The following is a 25,076-nucleotide window of genomic DNA, read 5'->3' on the forward strand; positions in this document are numbered from 1 at the left end:
CAAACACAGACTGTAAGATTTCTTGAAGGCTTTTAAAAATCTGCTCTCTTTAGTAACTGTGGTATAGTCTTGAATCTGCAAAACTGTTATCTCTGGTAACAAGAAGTATGCAAAGTTTTGGAGTCAGCAGCCAAGTGGTGGACATTATGTTCTTGCAGCTCAAAATTCTGAATACCGTATGTGTGCTTTCCATCAGTAATGCTCTTTGAATCTTAGTATACATTTTATTATATGCATGTTATGGTTAATTCTTGTTTATTAATGCTAAATACAAAAATTCCATAGTGATGCATTGAGTTCAAAATTAATGATTACTGAAAATGACATAAAGGTTGGGTAGCAAGGTTTGGTTTCAAAGTCACTGTCATATCCCTTAGATTGATTTCTTTTCCCCCAAAGCCCTCTTTAATTAACAATGGAGGCACCAGTACAAGAAAACTTTTGGTAAGCCTAGAATGAAAGGCTGGCTGATCTGATGATATGTAAGAAAATTTATGTTTCATATATATTATATAATATATATGTGTGTGTGTGTGTGTGTGTGTGTGTATTCTCAACTACCTCAGTATATAACTGGCTTCTCCAAGTATTGGTTATCAATAAAACAGGTTTTCTTCATGGGGAGGGTGATTATGGAATGAGACAGAGCAGCACAAAAACCAGAGAATGTGATAATACTACGGAGTTTCTTGCAGTAAATAAAATGATGAGAAGGTCAATAATTTTTTAAACTAGATTGTACTTTAAATAGAGAAAAAAGAGAGAAATTATATTAAACAATACGGTAATACCTAAAATGAATCAATGTATTTGTGGCAAGTATTACTAGAGGACTTATTATTAAATTGCCCTGTGGCATACTTATTAAAAGGACCAGGCACTCACTACATGCTTAATGATAGAAAATGGCCAGATCAATTTATCATCAAAATGTGTAATAGAGAACCCCACTGACTTACCACCAGGCCACCCTCTTTGTGTAAATGCTTACATTTTCCAAGCCCAGAAGCACGAGAAGTGGAATTGTTGTCATTCCTCCTTGGATCCATTCCTCCAGAGAGACTGTCCCATCATGATCATAGTCAATTTCTTCCATCATTTCATGGAGGATCTGGAATAGAGGAGATGAGGAAAAACTCGCTATGAATAAATAAAATAAATTTCGTAACAGAAAACAAAGCATTGCATTGAATTGGTTATAACAAACTGACTAGTAGCTAACTGCAGAGTAGAGATAAATATCTAGGTAATCTGGTACAATGTGAATCCAATAACTGAGCATACAGTAGCATTGTTAAGATTTCCTAGAACCTGACTTCTTACATTATTCAACTTTTAGGAATAATTGGTTAACTTTTTAATACTTTGTCCCTGAATGGTACAGCTAAAACAAGAAAGTATCTTTAATTTAACGGTAAAAGTGGTCTTTAATTGCTTTCTCTAGATTTTTTAATTCATACATATGCCAGATAACGTCTGAACAAATTAACTTCATGGCAGAGAGCTGAAATGATTCTTCGCTAAGTGGTAAGGGGTGGGGAAATTAAGTTGCTTTAATTGCCTATCAGAACCTAATAAAGCCAAGAAGTTAAACCATCAAGCCATTTTTATTAGATTTCTTTTCTAAAGATGACTTATACAGAATGTCCCAAAATGTTCTCCACTGTCTTTGTTGTAATCACGCTTATGTCTCAGTTTTATAGTGGTAATCAGTATTTAATCCAAAGGATTGCTGAGAAGGTTAAATGTGTTAATATGCTATAAATATCTTCAAAGAGCATCTAGCACGTATAGCAAGTGTCTTTTAGGTGTTGTTAATGTTATATTAACTATATATTACATAGTTACAATAACTATATATTATATGGTTACAATACAATAACTACCCTTGGTTGCTGGGAAGGTACAATACTACCCATCCAACAGCACCGAAATAGCAAACACGTTAGAATTCCAATAAAGAAAGTAACTCACCACCTTTATCTAATACAGAAATTTTCATCAATTCACAAAAAAAAAAAAAAAGAAAAGAAATACAGAGAGCATTGGAACTGAAATTTGAAAGGTGCTTATAATAAATGGAATGCTTGATATGTTGATAGAAGTGCTATTTGGCTAAAAACTCCTGAACTTCGTAGATGGATGTCTTTCCCATGAAGTATTTGAAAATCAGGTAATTTTCCTTCATACAAATTTAAATATAGATTGAAAAAGAAGAGACTTTTTGGAACAAAATGGTACTGAAATAATTACTTTATTATTCTCAAAATGAAAAGCAGGGGAAATTATTTAAAACTTGGCAAAATGCTGTAAGATCTTGTTAAAATGTCCCACCCCTTGAACGCACTTCGATGAGCTTGGAGAAATGAATAAAACCAGAACACAGAGCATTGTTTCAGATGTTTGATGCTTTCATTTTGTACCTAATAAATCTCATGAGAGAGCCTGGGTTTTTTTTTTTTTCAAAACCTCGTCCAAGGATGTCTCAGTCTTCCCTATTAACTGTCATGGACCTCAAATGTTGATTATCTTTATTCATATATGCAAATGTATCAGGGCTCTGACCACGTGTACAAATGTATGCACTGGTTTAAAATGGGCAGAGTTGGGACGCATGGGTGGTTCAGTCAGTTAAGTGTTGGCCTTTGGCTCAGGTCATGGTCTCAGGGTCCTGGGATCGAGTCCCGTGTCAGGCTCCCTGCTGAGCAAGGAGTCTGTTTCTCCCTCTGCCTGCTCTGCCCATTGCTCCCCCTACTTGTGCTCTTTCTCTGACAAATCAATAAATAAAATCTTTAAAAGAAGTAAAATAAAATGGGCAGAGTTGCTGATCATTAGGCAGGATGAGGCAGTCCCTATGACAGCAAACATACTGCCCAACGTAAGTCTTTTCATCTTCACTTTCTACTATTTATACTACTCATAGAAGTGGCAGATTTATCAATGTGTGCTACAAATGACAAATAATGCTATATAGTTTATTATTTGTATTTCCCAGTAGGTCTTTGTCATAATTAGACTGCCTAGCCACCAACTGTTTCCTTTTTCAAATCATCCAGATCCCCCTTTTCCTCAAGTGCTTGGTTCCCTCAGTATTTTTTCTGGGGAAGCAGCGGTGCCCCCTTCTGTCTCAAAAACTGATAGAAAAACATCTTCCTTCCTTCTATCAATCTAGCGAGGATAGGAGACTTGGCTGAAAGACATACAATACTCATGGGTATTGAGGTGAGTACAATGGAGAAAGCTGATTTAGATGAACATAACCAAAAAGGGCAACTGAACTTAAAAAAAGAAGTCCCTTGATTTCAATGAAAATAGTATTAAGATGACTCAATCAGTATTCTTAGAATTACATATAAGTTACCACTATTACCATTATTCCATATACAAACTGCAACTTTGTGAATATCTGTTATGCCTTATGTGCACAGCATGGTGTATTTCCATAACCTCCCAAAAAGAAAAACCAGTTGAGTTAAAACTTGGAGAACCCCAATCCCAGTAGGAATGGTGCACCTCCTTTGGATATGACACCACATATAACTTTGTTTCACTTTACTGGCACTGCTTTCCAAAGCAAAGGAAATGCTACCACAGCTCTCTTATCATGCTACTATCATGCTGTTATAAGGCTTTTTAAAATTCTTATAAAATGTAAGTCATTCAAATAAAATTGATTTGTATATGCTTAATTCATTTACAATTTGATCAACCTAGTTGGTTTCAAGAATAAACTAGTCAATAAGGTACTTATCAGCTCTCCCCAAAATACTACTTGTAGCAAAAGTCAAAGTTTCTAGTCAAGTATGTTTTAATATACATTGGAATAAGGTCGTACTTTTGGTATAAATCTGTTAAAAATAAGAAGTTGTTATGTTCTTAAAAGCCTCTTAGATATCATTTCTTTGAACAAATTATTATAGTTTTCTAGCTCTATCTTTAACTGGCTGAAGAGCTGTGAGAAGTAACTTGAACATGCCGGGGTCCCAATTCCCTTATCCATAAAATGAGTAAAATCATAGTATCTATCTCAGAGAGATACAAGCATTGAGTAACACATACACAGGAAATAACAACAGTGCCCTCCACACAGTCAACTGTCACCAGCTTCTTAAGTGACTTCATCTTCTTTTAGAATGAAGATTTAGCTATTTCCATAAAAGGAAAATACAGACATCATGAATAACATACATTAACTCTGACGATTTTATGGCATGGCATAACCTTGGCAGTATCCACTGGCAGCTTCTGCTTACCTAAAGATATATGAGATCGCCATTCAAATTAATTTCCATGAAGAAGAAAAGCAAAAGCTACTGCTAAGAGCTTCAGAACACCACGTATACCTTTTCTTGTTCAGAATCCACTTTCACTACTGAATAGAAATATTAACTTAGGGTTATCAAAAGAAAACATCAAATGGCAGTAGTATATTAGGGTTCCAAAAGAGAAAAAAGTGACATGGGCCTTCTAGAATGTAGCCAGCGGGTAAATCATCCGTATACCTACTGGATTGAGTTCAGTGACATCCCATTCAAGGTATTCCGCGACATGCATCATCTGACTGATGATATTTTCTAGCTCCTGGAGAGGAGAGAGAAAGAGAGAGAGAAGAGGGAGAAAAAGTGAATAAAGGGTCTTTCTAAGTTTTTCAAACGTTGACTTATAAGAATTTTGTTTAACATGTAATTCAAAACCCAAAAGTTACACGATTAATTTGTATACTATATATAATTTGTACATATAAATTAATTTATATATAATATGTCCTTTCAACAGTCTGATTATACATAAAAGAAGCACTTGACTATAAATTTGTTTTGTACTTTGTCTAGAATCTTCACCAGGAGAGGGCACAATTACACAAAAAAAGCTTTTCTTCCAGGAGAAGATTTTTTTTAAGGAAGAAAATCTGTCTTTGGAAAGGAACATCTGATCAAAATGGGAGCAGACATATTTTCACAAGATGTGATGTTTAAATCACCCAGTATCCTGACCCTTTGGGTTGGAAACAGGTGTGGAAGGATTGGAGAAGTGTTTTAGGGCAACTGAAAGGTTTATTTTTATTCTGATACACTGAGAACGTATACTGACTGTTCTAGCCATTAATGGATATAATTTGCTCTGCTAGAGGTATGTTCAGAGTCAAGGTTTGGAAGCTAAATACATGTAGAGTTTATTTTTTAAAGGAATAGAATTTTAGTTAGAATTTTTGTATTATTTTACTCAAGTGTCAACTCTTTGAAGAATGATTAATTAATACATATGCCCTGAATAAATAAAGCATTTGCTCATACCTATTGAATAAAGCATTTGCTCATTCCCTACCTACAGAAAAGATTATACATACATTGTAAATGCTAGTAATTTTAAATATAGTCACTGACATAATTAAATGTGGTGCCTTAACGGTATAATAACTTAAAATATAAGAAATATAAAAGGATAAGGTTTGAAAACATATTAATTAGAGATTATTCTACTCAAATCTCCGATCTAATATATGTAGCTGATATCCATACAGCAAAGAAGAAAATATGGTAAAAGAGGTTGTCATTTGGGGGACAATGGATCCATCTGAGAAACTGATGAAAGCTCCATTCCTCTCTCGAGACAAAACGTAATCATGAAAATGTTGTCTAGGTAACACAGGTTGCCCCAGGAAAACATACAAATGTAAACGTGTTTCCTTATTACAGTTAAGAAAAATTTTAAACTAAAATACCTTGGAATTATAGGTTAGAATTGTGTGTGTGTCTTCGCCTATTTATGCCTTGATGATTTGGAGTGAAAGTCCCTGGACGTGTTTTTAGGAATGGAAACTCTTTTTATGTAGGCATTTGACACTAGTCATTTAAGATTCAGGTTTCTCATCCGTAAAATCAGTATTCTACTCTTACCTAGTGCACAGAGTTGCTGCAAAGAGTAAGCATGCTATGATATGAAATACATTTTTGCTGCCTGGCATACTGCATGGGATCAATAAATATTCACTAGTATTATTACACATAGTGGTCTTTTTCAAAATATCAATTTTCCTCTGGTTGGCCTCTAATATGTGATGTGCTACACCTTTAAATTTCCAAGATTAATGACATCAGAATGTGCAATTTCAACCTGATAGTGAAGGAAATATAATGGGTGGTAAGTTGCCTGGAGAAAAACACAGAAATAAAATTCAGGCCTTTAATTATAAAATAGACTAGTTTAATCATAAATCAGTTTATTTATTCCCAACTCATTGTTTAATATTAGATGTATAGTTATAAATATTGCAATATACTATATGTTAACAACAGTAACACAAAATGGCCAGGGACCAAAAAAAGCATTTGACTGAATTTTCAAATCAGCTGCCAACCCATGGCTAAAAGCCTAGTAAAGAAACATCCTTTTAATTTAATTAAAAAGAAACATTAAACAAAATAAAATTTCATTTAAATATAATTTGCATTAGCATAGTCAGAAGTGCTACAATAAGCATATGGAAATATCTAGAAAAGTCTAAACTCCTTGCTGTGAAATGCCACCAGAAAATGAGCAAATGTATCATGTAGCTTAATATTCCTAAATGGATAAGCACTTAAAAATGATAGCATTTGAAAAATTGGAGAGACTTAAACATAAGGAATCCCACGATCACAGCATCAATTTACATTGGTGGTCATTTCCTAAAGGAGGAATTAAATATTTTTATCTCTCTCTGGAGAAGCTAATGTGCCATTATCCTATTCAACGTTACATAAATACGTATCCAACTTCATTGCTTTGCTTTTAGAATTCTATTTGAGTTCTGCGACAGGGTGGAGTATCAGATGAAGAGAGAAAACTCACTCATTATCAGAAGTAATGTTCATTTTAATCAATTTAAAAATATTAAAATATCTGTTATTTAAGGTACCTGTATACTTCAAGATTTCCATAGCCTGACACTTGTTATGTTTTAAGATTCTTCTATTTCCTTTATAGAAGAGTCAATATATGAAAAATGTGTCACTAACAAATATTAAATGCATTATTGGATGGATTTATATTTGAAGCACTGATTTGTGCAGTAAAACTAAGAATCTAACTATTCCTTTGAAAACTATCAATGATTTGTGTGTATTACAAATACAATAAACATTAAATATTCCTTTTAGTTAAATCATTCAGAGATGGTATTATTCTATTGCTTTTTATGACTAAAATGATAAAGAGTACAAGTTACAATTTAAATTAAAAAGAAAAGTTGGTTAAAGCAATTTATAAATATATGTATTTTAATAGCATATATGACTAAAAGAATTTTAAAACACGGGAAAAAAATGATAAAATGATTAAATTAACTTTATAATTCCTTTCAATTCTACTGGAATTCTTGTTATTTTTCTTAGTATTAAACCTCAGAATTTTTTTTTCTTTCTAGATCAATGGTCTCAACTTTCTCATGTATTATTCAAACAACATTGGAGTCTTTTTTATCTTTCCATGCATAAAAAGTCACTTTTTTCTAGTAAAATTATTCAATAGAACAATTGTAATCTTAACAGTTTTATTTTATTTCTTTTTTCAGATCACTCTCTTTCAAAAAGTAGGATGATCAAAATGCTGTGTGAGTGCATGGAAATTATATTAAGTGTGTCTTCTGTGGTAATAGCTATAAATTTATTCATTGCATTTTCAGAACAAACTACTTTGAAATTTTCACAGAAAATTTAAAGAAAAAAATTACCGAGCTATCCAGGAAGCCATTCCCATCTGTGTCATAGAGGCGAAACATAACTAGAAATAAAAGAGGTGTTGAAAAAAAATTAGAGGCAAGTAAGATCAATGTTAGTATAAGACATATTCTTTAAAATTTCCTTTCTGTCAAAAGCAAATATTCAATCCTCTCCTATTCAAAAACACTGATTTGTAAGATCATTTCTCAAGTTAATTTGAGAATGAATGAGTCAATTAATAAAAGTACTAAATATCAGATATATAATGTCAAACAATTTTTGTTATATAACTAGAAAACACTAAAAGTTACCATTTTTGCTCAATTTTTAAATTTTAAGATCATTCAATGAAAACTCAAAAATAAAAGAAGAGAAGGAATGTTAGATCTTCGGAGTCGGGATATTAAAGGGCAGAGTGAATAAGAAAAAACAAATGGATTCGGAGGTCTGGAAACCAAATTTGGAATCTGCGATCCACTAGCACATGAGTAAAGTCCAACACTGTTCTCTTATCTGTCAAATGAGAATAACCACCCTGTCATAAGACACACTCGTGAAAATTAAGTGATACACACAAATGCATATCAAAAGCTGTAGGTCACTACACAAATATAAGCCATCGTTTTGATTGATCTCTAAGCAGCATGGAAAAGGATTAGTGCAAAATAAGGGAATTTTTCTGATGCAGGACAACAAGACACAAAATGCATTATTATCACGGTTGTAGTGGTGTATTTGTTGCAATCTGAGATGTACTTTCAGAGGATGACCACTCTTTGAATTAAACAAGGAAAAGGAAAGTCCTGTCTCTGCAATAGTGAGCACAGGAAAGGAGGACAGCGGGCCTCTCTAGCCTAAGGATTCCCTCATAAATTCACACACCACCAGGAGACTAGAGAAGGGGCTGCAGGTGCCATTTTGAGATAAACAGAGAAGAATGGCACAGCTGTTAAAACAGAGTAGTGGAAGTGAGAGTATTTGTTGGGTTTGCATAATTTCTAGGAGAATCTTGATGGCTGGGGTCTACAATATTAAATAAAGACATCGGTAGAAAGGAGACATAATTGTGCAATGAAGGACCTTGATCATGTAACTGTTAACTAATTACTATTTTTGTACTTAAAAATAATTATTACATTTCACCAACCTAAAATATGATTATTTATTTAGAAAATGCTATAACCAGTCTGCATACAACTAATAGGAAAAAATGCTTATAATCTATTCATCGTGTTCTATTTATTGTAAAATGCAAAAAGACTTTAAAGATGTGAAACATGTAAGAGGAAAATGTGTATCCACTGAATTAAGGAACATAATGTTATGCTGGCTAAGGACCTAAATATCTTTATTTGCAAACCATAATGATTACTGTCTTTCATACACTCAATAAATGACAAATATTCAGAAAGAAAAATCCTACCAGAACATGGATCTTAAGCAAGATCCTTTTCAGGAAGATTTCAAGATTTTCTAGTTAAGCAGAAAATAGTAAAAATCACTTGGTAAGTGACAAGAATTCACACACCACTCAAAGAATAGATTCAATACCACGACCAAGGCAAGTATTTACAAAAGCCTGGCTGTATTTTAGAATGAGGGGCACTGGTGACTCTGAATCCTCCCTGTAATAAATGATTGCCTGGCCATTTTTAGATGGATATATGGAAACCCTATACCTCTTGGTAAAACTTGTTGGAAACATGGGCTCGAAAACATACACACAAGCGGACTCTGTGTGGGGGAACCTGCCATTCATTTTTGGCAGCATCTGAAACTTCTTCCTATGCTCCTGAAGCTGCACTTTACAAAACACAGTAACAGATGAAACACCAGATACCCTGTCTTTACTAGCCTGACTTGAAGGTAGAGTTTGCACATGACCCAGATTCCATCAATCAGAAGAAAAACCCAAATGATCCATCACCAATCTTGGTGACCCAAGAAAAAAGGGGCTACCCAATTCATTCTGGTGAGGGGAGCTGCAGCAGCAGCAGTGGTCAGAGAGAGAGAAACCAGATTCCTGGATGTGTCAGGGGTATTGACAACAAAGGGTGCTCTGCTTGTGCACAGAGAGGAAGCAATGGGATTTTCCCCAGTTTAATTTAGCACTTAATTTCATCACTGATCCTAGAGAACTATCCTCCAAATCTGGGTCTCCATCTCTCCTAATGATTCTGTGTGTTTCTCAATATCATTTAAAAAACAATAACCTGGGGGCACCTGAGTGGCTCAGTCGGTTGAGTTCCGACTCTTGATTTTGGCTCAGGTCATGATCTCAAGGTTATGAGATAGAGCCCCAGATCAAACTCCACGCTGGGAACCGAGCCTGCTTAAGATACTCTCCCTCTCCCCCTCCTTCACCTCCCCTTCTAATAAAATAAAATAAAATAAAAACCAATAACCAGCTTTATTTAAAAAAATTAAAATTAAAACTATGGGTGCCTAGGTGGCTCGGTTGCCTGGGCAACTGCCTTTGGCTCAGGTCATGATCCTGGAGTCCCGGCATCGAGTCCCACATCAGGCTCTCTACTCACCAGGGAGTCTGCTTCTCCCACTGACCTCTCTCCTCTCATGCTTTCTCTCTCCCACTCTCTCTCTGTCAAATAAATAAATAAGATCTTAAAAAAAAAATTTTTTTTTAAAGAAATTAAAACTAACCTAGTTTTATGTCTCTCCCAGTGATACTGTGTACTCAACATTGGCACTTACTTCACATCAAACATAAAGATGAGGTCAAAATAAATTTTAAGTTTAAACTAAACTTTATTTTTATAAAACATGAAACTTTAATTTTAACATTAAAGTAAACTATAAAGCTTCTAGAAGAAAATATAGGAGGATATCTTCATAAACTTAAGGTAAGTCAACATGAACCACCAATGATTTTAAAAAAAAAAAGGTAAGTTAAAGTTCATCAGGGTTAGAACTTCTGCTCATAAAAAAAAAGTTAAATAAAAAAATAAGTGAAAGAAAGGGGAAAAAAAAGAAAGAGAAAGAAAAGAAAGAAAAGAATTAAGAAAAAATGTAAGCCAACCACAGACTTGAGAACCTTTCAGACCACACATATCTGACAAAGGGCTTATTTCTTGAATATATGAACAAACCCTGTAACTCAGTAATAAAATGACAAACAACCCAAACAATAAAAAGGCAAAAAAAATCGAACATATAATTAAAAAATGGAAGATACTAGGAATGGCTAATCATTTTATAAAGTGCTCAACATCACACAGAGACCACCATATATCTTTAGAAAAAGAGTCTGGAATTCAAATTTGTTTGGTTTTTGTTTTTGTTTTTGCTTTCCCCTAAAGAAAAATGGCTCAGTCTCCTCAAACTGCTTAGCTTCTCAGCCTTAGTTGTTTAAGAACTTGCCATTTAAAAATAGTGGCAAAAGCCAGGCTCCCCCTCCCAGAAAATTGACCCACAAATCCAATATGCCTTGACAATTCCCTGAAGCTTTCCGACAGTTTAAAAAATACTATATACACATTTTCTAGTTGTTCCCAGTAGGGATGTTGGTCTGAAAACACATTGTTCATTCTTGTCTGAAGTAGAAGTGCTGATATCTTTTAAATGATTTCTAAACACATTAATAGGGGTTAATGGTTGTCTATGAATTTTGTCTAATTCATCAAAGAAAAACTGGGAGAAATTTAAGTTCTAGTCAGAATAGCAGTAAGAAAAATTGCATACACATATTGAGCACTAACTATAACATACTCTAAATCTGACCAAGTCAAATCGAGAACAGAAGTTTCCTTTTGTCCTGAATAAAAGAGAGAAATTCTAGGATTTTGATTTTTAGAGCCGAGTCTGTTTTCCTAATTTAAAATCACAGTGGGGTTCATGCAAAATAGGAACTTTTGAACACACCTCCCTACCTTAGCTTTCTAGTGAACAGCCACTAGAGTAACAACATGGTATGAGATAGGCATAAATCAACAAGCACGAAGAAAATCTGTGAGGTGGGCACGTGGGTGGCTCAGTGGGTTAAAGCCTCTGCTTTTGGCTCAGGTCATGATCTTGGAGTCCTGTCCTGGGATCGAGCCCCGCATTAGGCTCTCTGCTTGTCAGGGAGCCTGCTTCCCTCTCTCTCTCTCTCTGCCTGCCTCTTTGCCTACTTGCGATCTCTGTCTGTCAAATAAATAAATAAAATCTTAAGAAAAGAAAAAAAAAAAGAAAATCTGAGAGGAAAAAAGAACCAGCAAATTTAAGCAGCTGGGAAACACAGGCTGACTGACTTAGAAACCAAAGAAGTATAAATGTAAGCTGGTAGTGAAGAAGCAAAGATTTGCACAAAAAAGGTGATGAGATGGAAAATGAAGTGACAATCTTCACAGAAAGAAGTTAGACCCTAAAACGCCACCTTTCACACTCTACCTGACGGTATGCCAGCTCCCTACCCCAGCGGAAGACTAGATGTTGGGGCTCTATAGCCCTCAAACCAAGGAAATGCTGAGCTCAGGATGGTAGGGGTACTATCCCCCAAACAAGGTATTTATGTGAAAGTCTCAGTAGTGAATGTTGAAAGGATAAGTCCTCTTCCTTAACTCAGTGAGTCACACTTAAACCTCACCCCCACACCCACCTGCCCATCACACCAAGGAGTCCTTTCAAAACAAGTAATTTGGGGTGAAAACAACAATAACAACAACAAAAACAATAAAGCAGGGAGGCAGAAGAAAACCTTGTAAGAGGAAATTTGCAATCCACACAAGAGGAGCATATAAGAATCAGGCTGAGAACAAAATGAACCCTCTGTGAAGTTAAAAGCATGATAAAGGAGTAAAACAAACACTTATCACAGATGGAGAAGATCTCAGATATTAAAAACAAACAAACAAACAAACAAACAAAAACATAGGAGAAAAGTAAGAAAAGAAAGAAAAAGTAATTTAAATTTCTGTCTTGGGAGTATCTGTATCCAAAAATAATGGTTCTAGGAAGACAGAGCAAGTAAAGAAGAAAGTAACTAACAATGAAAAGATTAAAGAAAAAATGAAGGGCACAGAATTCCAAACCAGAATTTACAGTGGAGGATTTAGAAATTGATTGGTTATGTAGATACAGAGAACTAATGAGATAAAAAAAAAAAAAGGCAGATATTAGCACCATGGGAAAAAAATGTCTTGGTAAGCCTATGGTAATCTTTCCCTTTTAAAACTACATTTGAATGATACTGATAATATTAATTAATTAATTATCCTAGCTTCATATATTATTATAAGATTATTTCTTAGAATTTAAAAGTAAAGTTAAGCCCCAAGGTCAAGTGAAACATCGAACAAATAGTTCTTAAAACTAACATAATAAGGATATAGATTTTTAGGTGCAAAAATATTTTAAGCCCAATATTAAAATTACTCTGTCAACATGATAGCTTCCAAATGTGACTACCTTTTTCAAAGTTACAAGCTAGTTTAACCCACTTTTTTTCTATTTTTATGTTCATGTAATTTCCCTTTATATAGAAACAATTATGCTCCCACACATGAATTTGGTTAAAAGATCAGGGCAAAGGCATATTATGCAATATAAGGTTCATTCTTTATATCTAGAATTTTTTCCCTTCCAAAAGATTTGCAAGTTTTTAATCTGTTTTCTCCTTGAACATTCTACTAAATACACTCCAGTTTTTTATACTTGGCATACCATATTATTCATAATAAAAATACTAATATGGAATTTGTTATTAAGCATTAGAAAATTTATTTTTTAAAGGCATATAAGCTGGAATCTTTTAATTCACAATTTTTTACTGTTTTATATATTTTAAGACTCACTTAATCAGATTTTGGGGCAGAGGTGAAAAAAAATTAGCTTCTTGGGAGTTTGTGACATCTAATGCAATGAAGCAATATTTTCTCCTTTTTTCCTTTGGAGAAACGACAATAAAGATAAGGAAAGGAAACGTTTCAAAATAAAAAGAGCACTTTAACAGTAAGGCAGAAATCATGGGTATTAGTCACAGCCAGATAAACTAGTGCTATAATTAATAATCAGTCTCTTTGGGCTTCTACAGTGTCTTTCATTGACACTATAGGGAAGTTGACTACCTGATACTTAGGATCTCTTCAATGTTAAATCCAATGGTTCTACGATTAATACTATATACACCAGTGACTTTAACGTACAGGTTAATCTTCATTATCTGTGGGTCAGTTATCTATTTTCTGGTTATTTTCCAACCGATTTCTCTTCAGTCATTTTCATCAAATGCAAGCTAACAAAAGTTATTTTAGTTAAGTCATGAACAATTCATAAACACCAATCCAAACTGGTGTACATATCTTAAAGTCACAGTACAGGGGCGCCTGGGTGGCTCAGTTGGTTAAGCGTCTGCCTTCAGCTCAGGTCATGATGCCAGGATCCAGAGACCCAGCCCGGAGTCTGACTTCCTGCTCAGCAGAGAGTTGGCTTCTCCCTCTCCCTCAGCACCTCCCCAACTCGTTTTCTCTCTTTCTCTCTCCTTCTCTCAAAAAGTAAATAAATAAATAAAATATGTTTTAAGAGTCACAGTAAAACTGAATTTAGTATTATTCCATCCTTTCAATAATTCACATTATTTTTCTCTTCTCAAGCATCCACTGACTTCAATGCAATTCCATTTAAGTATCCTTTACTTAGCATCTTAAAATACACACACACGTGGTAGCTGATAGAGTGGGAAGTTAGACACAGCACAAGGGTACGAGAAGGAGTAAAATGTATTCAATTAGGAGGTGGCAAGAGGAATCATGGCATGAGCTGGACCTCAAGCGTGCCTGCACCAGACCTGACATACACTGAGAAAGACCCCTCCCAGCAAATGCACGTTAGAAGCAAAGGTGCAAAGACAGAAAGGTTCTGGGTTTGTGTCTGATGATTGAAACGTAGATCCATGTGACGGGGACACTGTTCGTGCATGTGTGTGCAGGTCAAAGGTAAATGCAAGATTGACAGAGTGGGTGGGGATCAAACTGTAGAGTCCAATCAGTTTATAGTTGCTAAGTAAGGGCTTCAGTTTATGTATTATTCAACAGGGAACTGTCAAAGGGACACATTCACCCTGAGTCATAAGAAGAAGAGGAAAGAAAATGTCTAGGAGTTGACAGGTTCTAGGTAACATGAAAGGAAGTTACAAGAATTCACACCTAATGAGCGAGATGATGATTAAATAGGTAGGTGTTGGAACAATGAAGCATCTGGATTAACTTTTATCTGAAGAAGTTGACGACTAGCAAAACACTAAAGGCATGCTAGGCCAGCTCAGGTTTTGAGTGGAATTATAACCCGTAGAATGATCTTTCTATTTTACTTACTCGCTGCCACCTCAATATACAAGCAGAGAAATTGGGTGCCTGAAACTAAGTGTCAAAGAATGACTGGCATCATGGATTATGGGGTCAGTCTATAGTTGAAGGGATGGGGGTCCATTGAACGAAAGGCAACAGGCAAATTGAGGAGGAAGGGAAATGGTTAAGAGACGAGATTACTCAACTTGTATTTCACAGAACAAACATTTATGTGAACTAGTAAATGTGAAGGAATTTACGTGAGCAGATATTGGGTCATCTAATTTTCATAACAAACGTATGAGATAAATATTACTATGATTCCAATTTTACAGTTGGAGAAACTGAGGCCTGAAGAGTTTTGTCGTCGTTGTTGTTGTTTTTAATATGTCCTAGTCACTCATAAGTGTCAAAGCTAGGCCACATTCCGTTAGTGAAACCAAGAATCTAGGCTCTTAAATACTGTGCTTTGCTATATTTGAAAGTAGGAAGGGGGAAGTTAAATGACCATAGTCTGTGGTCAAAGTAAAAAACGAAAGCTTAAAATTCTAGAGTAAGAACAGCCCTTGGAATTTATAAGGCATGGGGTATTGCTGCAGAAGTGGGTGACTGAAATAAAATGGGGTTGAGGTCACAGAATTGGAGAAAGGCAAGGAAACTAAAAGAGGAAGATACTGAAAGGATCTCCACAAAGTCCTGTAGCAGGCTTGGGGTGGAGAGGACAGATCAGCCTTGGCACAGTGTTCTCACCCATGCATCTGGGTGGTTGGTATCTGATACCCACAAGGAGAGAGGAGAATGGAATCCCCCACGACCTCAACACATACACACAGAAACCCCCATGGACACGCACGCACATGCACACATACTCCGCAAGGGTCCATGGCAGCAGGTGAATAAACACCATCTACCTGATCGGGCCTCGGTATGAGCAAAGTTCTCAGCGAGAAAATACGATTGGAGCAAGTAAAGTAAAGAGAAGATATGGTATACAATCGGCGGAAAGTTCAAGAGCTCCTGTTTGTTTCCTTTCAATGAAAAAAACGATCTTTATTCTAAACATTGGGTAAATGCCTGGCAGATGGGAAGATGAGAGGTGACAGCAAGTGACAAATAGATTTATAAAACATCATATTGGGGGGAAAAGTATTCCTTTTATAAACATTTACAACAATGCCATTATTTTATCTAATAACCCAGAGAACCTACCAAAAATTCTTGCCATTCAACAATTCCGAGAAACAATCCTCCTTTCAGAGAAACTGCATGTGTGTGTTTTCATGGACCAGAGGAACCACATAAACCAGGGCTCCTCAAAATGTGGTCCCCGGAACAGCAACATCAGCATCCCCTGGACACCTGTTATACATGAACATTCTGAGGCCCCCCTCCAGGCCTGCTGAATTGCCTACCCTGCATTTGGGGCCCAGAATAAACTGCGTGTTCATAAGCTCTGCAGGTGATGTTAAGTGTGATAAAATGTAAGAAATTCTGGCCTAAGCCAGTGTGCATGTATTCCTTTCTGTTCAGCCTCCTAGAAATTCAGATCCAAATTCAGCAGTCACCACGCAAAGTTAATTGTATTGGGCATTCACTCCTATTTACTTCTGTGTTAATTTTAACTGCTTTTTCCATTTTTTTCTCTCCTGTAGTTTATATTATGTTTAATAAGTTCCAAACTTATTTTGGAAATAAGTTTATATTAAATTAACCACACACATTCGATTTCTTTCAAGTATTACTGAAAATAAATTTCAAGTTTAAAAAATTTAAAAATCTGTAACTACGGAAGAATACATGAAGTGTTTGATGGCAGAAGAGGAACAATGTCTAGTCCACGGAGAGGAGTGAAAGGAATGGATTCTGAATTAACCGATGTAGGGAAGGGCCAGGCACCGGCATTTAAGAAACAGACCAAAATAAGCTCCCGATAATCAAGGACCAGGTTAAGTTCCTCCACATCGGAGGATAATAGAGATGAGAACTAGAGCGGAGCAGGGTCAGAGGCACACATTCATGCGTTCTGAAGCTGGCATTCATCTACTTTGAAGAGTCTGGTGAAAACCACAGTGACAGTGTCAGGGCCCAACAAATCTACCCATGACAAGAGTCTAAAGCAACAGTTAAGGAAAATGGCAGACATGCCTGGATCTGATGTAGGTTTGGAAAAGAGCTGGAAAGGGTGCCTGGGTGGCTCAGAAGTTAAGCATCTGCCTTTGGCTCAGGTCATGATCCCAGAGTCCTGGGATCAAGCCCTGCATCGAGCTCCCTGCTCAGCAGGAAGCCTGCTTCCCCCTCTCGCACTCCCCCTGCTTGTGTCCCTGCTCTTGCTGCCTGTCTGTCTGTCTCTCTCTGTGTGTCAAATAAATAAATAAAATGTTAAAAAAAAAAAAAAGAGCTGGAAAATTCAAAGACAGCACAGAGGAAAGGAGGTTGAAAACCATGAGGGAAGGTCAGTGGCATGTCAGGTTTGATCTGATTAAGTCTTTTTAAGTGACGTGTGGGTTACCATTCTGCCTACAGTTGTGGACAAAGACTGATGATTCATAAACTCGCACTGAAAACTTAAAAGTATGCCTCTTAGGAATTCTACCTTAAAATTAAAATGCTTCCAGTCGACACAAAAATAATTAAAGTATGACACAAAGAACATGTTGAACAGGAGTGACAGTGCCTTCATTCCATTCCAGACCTGGAAAAAGGTCTGTGCCTTTGTATGTTGAAAATCATCCCAAACATGGACCTGATAACACCTGAGCAAACTTTCTCCTTGGCTGTCGCTTCAGTAGAAATTCCCTGAACATTAATATTTATTTTGGAATGAGAGAGATTTCTGTATGTCCTTAGGAATACAAATAAATCTTGAAATGCAAATATTCAACATTCAGGAATAATAAATATGTATTTAAAAAATGATGTTAATACAGTTTATTCATAACTTACACAGGTGTGACTTAAATAGTCACACTATGGTAAATTCGTTATTAGTAAGAGAATATTATCAACGTGCTACTATTAGATTAACTAAACATGCTTTCAAATCATAATTCTGAGACATCACAGTGTTCTAGATCTACTTGAAAATATCAAACTTAGGATTTATATCTTCACTATCATTTCAGTAGCAAGAATTTTTAATTCATTTTAATACCATCCAATATAATCAAGTTAATCAGACTCCTGAATAAGCTACCAGTTCTGCATTTAGCTGGGGCTTTGGAGACAGACTAGATTATTAAATGCTGGCTTAGAGTAAATATTTGAAAAATATCTTCCTGCATTGCAAAGAGTACAGTTTGCCACCAGAGGGAGCTCAGACACTATAGTTTAATTAAAGACAGCCATTCATTTCCTTTCAACTAGATAGAAATTCTCTATTGGAAATATCTGCTCTATTGTAGAAAAAAGCAACATAGCTATTGTTTATTTATAATATCCATAGTCAACTCCTATACATGAAACTTGCAAGCTTGACATGTGAGAAATCATTTATCCCTGGGAAAGAAAGCATCAGTGCTGAAGTTTTCAAGGAAGATGGCCAATACTCACGTTGTCTGTGTACGGTGAACCCCATTGTTGACTAAGGGCAAGATCTCCTCACATACTAGAAATACAGGTTTTTTCCAAAACAACTCAAATGACACTTTTCAATATCATCATGTTACCAAACTAAGGGACAGTCAAGAAAGCCATTTGACAGACCAGTACGCTCAAGAAATACTCTGTAATAAATGGAACTTGATGTAAACCTGAAATTGACAGATTAGTAAAATCCTTTGTTTGACTCCCAATTGAAGGAACTTTTATTTATTAACCAAAGTTACTTCATCTAATGAAAATTTAGACAACCATAGTAGATCCAGTTTTAAATTCATTACTATCTAGATAGTCCCTTCCCTAACCCCTGCCGTGATAAGTAAACTAAACAAAGAAACACATACACTCGAGTTTATCCTCGGGTCTTCCTCGTTCAAGGAGAGACAGATAACAGACAATGTCCTTCAGATGGATTACTTCTGGGGAACACGTATTCGCAGGAGAAGTACGGGGAGGGGTGATGGCACCTTTATTCATTCTCAGACCTGGAAAAAAAAATTGCCTTTATATTCTTAAAAATATCCATACAGTGCTTTCAAAGAAAAAGACACTTAAGAAAATAGATAACACATAGACCATGTAGAGAACTATATTTTTTAGGTAAAAAAAAATAGCCAAATTCCCTGGAACTCTAGGATAGCAGAGCCAGATATATTCTATGATTACTATAAATGATTCAGGTTTTTTGGTATTCAGGAACATGGAGACTGCGCCATCTGCCTATAAGAGCAAGCATGTTGGGGTCAGAATCCTCTTGGCCAGGGTGAGCTGGTAGATAGATTTAAACACAGGAAAAACCACTTTTCTCTTCCACCTTTCTCTGCTTTAGGGAGTGACAATGATAAATCAGGTAAAAACATATTAAGATTGGCCTTTAAAGAAACACTGAAGAAGAGACTTGAGTCTGTCATAGTATGATTTATATGTTGACAATCAGGAATCATTCATTCAGAAAAACAGGTATTTATTTCAAATATTTGTGGGCACCATGAATAAAACATCCTTTTTCCCATCAAGAAATCCGCCTATGAGTAAGAAAGGAAACATAAACAATAATCCATTTAAACATGACAGACATTTAATTAGAGAGGTCAGGACATATGACCATACTTTAGTTTTAATATGGTTTATAACTTTATTTCTGAACCCATTCACTGTGCTTATTCTAAGACAAGGGTAGAGGACTCGAATGTCTGCAAGAGATGAAGACTGCAGATTGTCTAGCTGATAATGATTGAGCTGAAACTCTTCTACAACAAATGCTTAATTCCATCTAACACAGATGCCTGTGAAACCAGATCATGTGTGCCTCACAAGACCTAAAGGCAAACCCCAATTATTCTTTAAGGTTATTCTTTAAGGTTATATTCAAGAGATGTTTGGGTGAAATGGCTAACGGGCTGAATGGCTACTAGACTCCTAATCAACCAGGAGTTACTAGAATGGAGGGGAATAATCCCAACCAAACACAGTTCCGCAAGCCTATCAGTGCAAAGAATGCCTCTACCTCACCACATCTCGTACTCTTGTGTATTTCCTTGGTTGAGTAACTTTTGACGGAACAGCTGGCATCTCCTCCAGCCGTCTCAAGATTGCCAGCATATCATTTAATGGATTATGAAATTACTTTCCTCATTCACAGCGTTACTAATAATAAAAGGTACATTTATCGGGTGTCAAATATGTGGCAGGAACCATGCTGGCTTTAACATGGCTTTAACATGGATCGTCTCACTTAATTCCCACGTTAACTCCGTGAGGTAGATCACAATATTCCCATTTTACAGGCTTTGAGTTCCACAGCTGGCAAAACCACCCTCTTTATTCTACACTAAAGGATGACAGACTTTTTGTTCAAGGCCAAGAGTAAGAAAAACAATTTCCATGTGAATCCAGCATTTTATTCTCCTTCCCTCTCTTGCCCTCCCCTTTCTGCCTCTCAGCATTAGTAGGTTTCATAACTGCTCCAAGCTTTCTTTTCTGTGTTAACATGTTCTCCTTTCTTCTATTTCATTCTTAAAATTCTGTCAAAGACCTTCTAAATTGAATTCACCACCCATCAACAGTTCACATTTTGAAGAACACTGCTTCACATCTTTCAGTTTTTTGTTTTTACCCAAGTCGTACTTATTTCAAATAATTCTACTTCTGTCTATAGCTATTAAAAAGGAGATATAATCATAAATTGATTTTTAACAAAAGTGTTACTGCATGTCTAATACAAACTAACATAGTTATTTCTAAAAATAAAAGAAGGCAGAGAATTGAAAGCAATCATGAATTTTCAAAAAATATATACATCCTGACTAATTCTATCTAACTAAAGTAAAAAAACTGAAGTTTGGCCAGCTGCAGGAGCAAGCAGTTCCAACTTATGATAAAAGACATTTTGGCGCTGACCTTTGACATGACCATAACTTCCAAACTTGGAAAACACAGCCCTTGAGTTATGATCGGATAAACTATGACCTAACCCACCCTGCCCGATGAGCTCATCCTCTCTTCTCTGCTTCCCTCCCTCTTCTGGTACTGAAATGATTTAATCAGCTTGATTTGACTCTTACACAAAACCTCAGAACAAAACAAGAAAAGGGGAAAAGAACATGTTATGACATCCATTTGAAAGAATGCCAACCCCATTATATATTTTCACTGATTTAGAACACCTCATGATCATTTGTTTGTATGAAGCTAAAATGCATGGTATTTCTTTATCAGCTTTCATAATAGCGAATATAAACAATTTGGAGCATGTAAAGACCACATAATTTTCTGTTTGCCTTTCCTGTAAGTAATACACATATTAAACAGAAGCATACAAATATAGTTTATATTTAGCCCCGCCTTTCTGAAAAAGCATATTACTATACTAAAATGATTTTTGGCAAAATGAGTAAACATTTTTCATTTTCTGTTCATGACATGTTGTAAACTGAAAGCTGTATCATAGTCATGTAACAGTTTTATACTTAAAAAAATTTAGTTTTTTTTTTTTTTTTTTAAATTATGGGCTTCTATGGCAACACACATTGAAAAACTAACCAATTCTTCCTCAAATCCAAAGTTTTTGTTTCGGCTCCTTTGTGAGTGATAAAATATACACTTTTGCAATGACTTTTAGGGTGTGTCAAAGACCTTTTTCTCAGCTACTTCATAACAAAAACTTCATAGAACAGGACTTGACTAAATCTTGAGGTGCCGAACTGAGGGAAAATTTCATAGGTTTGTTCCGGCTCCTACCCTCATCCACAAGATTAGCTCATTTTCACTTCTGTGGTGAAAATGTTTCTCCATATTTTCATATCATTTTTTGAAAGCAGACCCTGGGACCTCAATCTCTCTTCATAGAGACTTTTTCCACCCTGTTCTACCATTAATATACATTTTCCCCTTGCCTTAAATCAGGCTGGAGGTCTTTTCCACTACTTCTTTCCTTATTGCCCTAAAAAAGTTCCTTTTCTCTCAAGCAGACTGTACTAAGCTTTATTCGGAACACAAGAAACAGCACAGTGGCAAACGAGAAGTTGGAAGCCCCATTTCCTGACTACAGCTTTTCAAGGAGATGGTAAATGGAAACCTGCATTCTTCTTTAGCAGCAGTGGCCTCTAATGAAGAGGCTCAAAATTCTATGTTCCAGGGGCGCCTGGGTGGCTCAGTAGGTTAAAGCCTCTGCCCTTAGCTCAGGTCATGGTCCCAGGGTCCTGGGTCTAGCCCCGCATTGGGCTCTCTGCTTGACAGGGAGGCTGCTTTCTCCTCTCTCTCTCTCTCTCTGTGCGCCTGCCTCTCTGCCTAATTGTGATCTCTGTCTGTCAAATAAATAAATAAAATTTAAAAAAAAATTCTATGTTCCATTAAGGAAGGCCGTTTTAATTCATCCCACCTTTGGTGAAACTCTTTAGAGTTGGAATTGAACATAAAGCAGGGTAAAACTTTGGCCTCAAGTGGCCAATATTTAGCTTTAAAAAAATGTGATTAATTGACACCCAATTTGCAAGCTCACTGACGTGCCCAAGGTTATGTTTCTTTGAATATTTCCTCACAAAAGTGAAGTGAGTGTACACACACACAGACACCACTTAGGTCCACACACCAATATCTATCGACACATGTATACTGTAATGAACAAGAAAGCACAAAATACAGTGAAAAAATAAGCATTGTAATTAGACTGCATTAAGTTTCATTAGGAATAATTATTGTACTTTGAAAACCATTTTCAGTTTTATGATGATTTTAGTGTGTGTGTGTTTGTACACCTTCTTACATATAAACATTCTTCAAAGTTCTAACTACCAAAATAGTTAGCACTGGTCAAAGTGAGCACTGCCTACTACTACCGCATTCTTCAAGCACATGACTTTCATTGTACTTCAACCTACACACTCTATTTCTTGAAACAAACACCTAAAATGTTTTGTTTTAATAGATACTTTAAATTCTAGCTTCAAGGTGGAATTATTAGCAGATATATTTTGGGTTCATGTTCACTTATTGCCTCTGTTCCAGTTTGTTTTATTGCCAAATACATGTAGCACAGATAATGAAAAGGGTATTGTTATATCCATTGTTTCCCTTTATCTTTCAAAATGGAAAATTCAAAACTAATAACATGAATTACATTTCTAAATTTGTAAGGCAAAAAAAAAAAAAACACTGGCAATTTGGCTTTTCCATTTTTCAATACTCGTTCAATTTTCAGGAATTTATGAGGCTTAGAAACAATCTGTCATAGTATAGTCGGATTTCCAATATCCATATTAACAGTCACAATGAGTAGCACAGACAACCAAGATTAAAAACAATTGTTTGGTATTGTCAGATGTTTCTTGATTTTCAGAGTTAACCTTCCAACTATGCTCGCCTTAGGATAGTATTATAATGGCTTTTATGCTTGTACAAACTGACAGCAAAATGAGATAGACTGTGTTACAAATCAACAAGGAATGTAAAATATACATAAAGTGAGGACAGGCAGTGAGATACCTTCCCTGACAGGAGACTGGGGTCAGCAAATTTTCTGTATGAACGTTCTCTGCATTTCATCTGTCTGGACATTTGGCAAAAACCTCAAACAAACAATAATAAGGAACAGGACTTGAAGCACAGGTCTTTGGGGGTGATGTTGTAGAAGCTGAGGACGTCTGTGAAGTAGGAACTAATAACATCCCTGGCTGTGTGCCAACAATGCTTAAACACAGTGGTCTGATTTGACCTTACAATTCTATTTTAAGAGACAAGAGGGTGGAAAATCAGAGAGTAAACTGAACCTCTGATCATCATGTTGCAATCTGGGGAGTCAAGAGTTGAGGACGGGATATCTAATTCAAAACTTTAGGGACTTTTAAAGCAGTAAAATCAAGATCTGTCTACATCAATTATGTCTAGTAAAATAATCTGCAATGACAGAAATATACCATATATGTACTATTCAATATGGGAGTATTAACCATATGTGGCTGTTAAGCACATGAAATATGGCTGGTAGGACTGAGGAACTGAATTTTTATCTTATTTACTTGCTAACTAATTTAAATTTAAATTAAATAGCTACATCAGGCTAATGGCTACCATATTAGTGCTGGAGACATACTTTCTATAGGAAGAAGAGTGAAAGTTGGTTGAATTACTCTGTTTCTTGAGTATCCCTAAGTATGATAATAAAACTACCACATGTAGAAAACATTATAATAACTTTTATTTTTGTCACATTAAAAAGAAATCCCAATAGCACCAATGGGTATTTACCCAGAGAAAATGAAAACACTAACTTGAAAAGATACATGCATCTTTATGGGTACTGCAACATGATTTACAAGAGCCAAGACATGGAAGGACCCCCAAGTGTCCCCCCATAGATGAATATAATTCATCTTTTACATATAATGGAGTATTATGCAATCATGAGAAAAGGTTGAGATCTTGTCATTTGTAACAACATGGATGGACCTAAAGGGTATTATGCTAAGTGAAATCAGTCAGTCAGAGAAAGACAAATACCACGTGATTTCACTCATATTTGTAATCTGAGAAATAAAACAAACAAAAAAGCAGAAGCAGACCCATAATAGAAGAAACTTACGGTTACCCAAAGGAAGGAGACTGGGACGATGGTGGCAAAAGAGGCGAAGAGGAGTGGGAGATACAGGCTTTCAGTTATGGAATGAATAAGTCACAGGAGCAAAACGTACAACAGAGGGAAGATAGTCAGTGGTATTGTAATAGCATTGTATGGTCACACACGGTAGCTACATATGTGGGTAAGCCATAGACCGCATAACCTTTAAACTTGTTGAATCTCTTTGTTGTATACCTGAAACGAATCTAATGTTGTGTGTCAGCTATACTTAAGTTAAAAAAAAAAAGAAGGAAAGAAAAGTATGGGCACCTGGCTGGTTCAGTCAGTTAAGCGTCTGCCTTTGGCTCAAGTCATGATCCCAGCATCCTGGGATTGAATCTGAGCAGGGAGACTCCTTCTCCCTCTTCCTGCCCCTCCCCCTGC

The 25,076-nt window shown here is 35.9% G+C and overlaps 1 protein-coding gene across 1 annotated transcript in view; it reads right to left on the reverse strand.

Moving 5' to 3' along the window:
• The window catches only part of LOC308352454 (diacylglycerol kinase beta), a gene marked incomplete at both ends in the record, with an annotated part of 141,171 nt that overhangs the window by 104,565 nt on the left and 11,530 nt on the right, over positions 1–25,076 (reverse strand). The window contains 4 exons of the mRNA XM_080818721.1: positions 992–1,111; positions 4,507–4,581; positions 7,712–7,761; positions 18,922–19,062. Coding sequence (XP_080674847.1) covers positions 992–1,111; positions 4,507–4,581; positions 7,712–7,761; positions 18,922–19,062 — 386 coding nt within the window. The remainder of the gene's footprint in view (positions 1–991; positions 1,112–4,506; positions 4,582–7,711; positions 7,762–18,921; positions 19,063–25,076) is intronic.

This window comes from Martes martes (assembly GCF_963455335.1).
Source record: "Martes martes genome assembly, chromosome: 11".
Lineage (NCBI taxonomy): Eukaryota > Metazoa > Chordata > Mammalia > Carnivora > Mustelidae > Martes > Martes martes.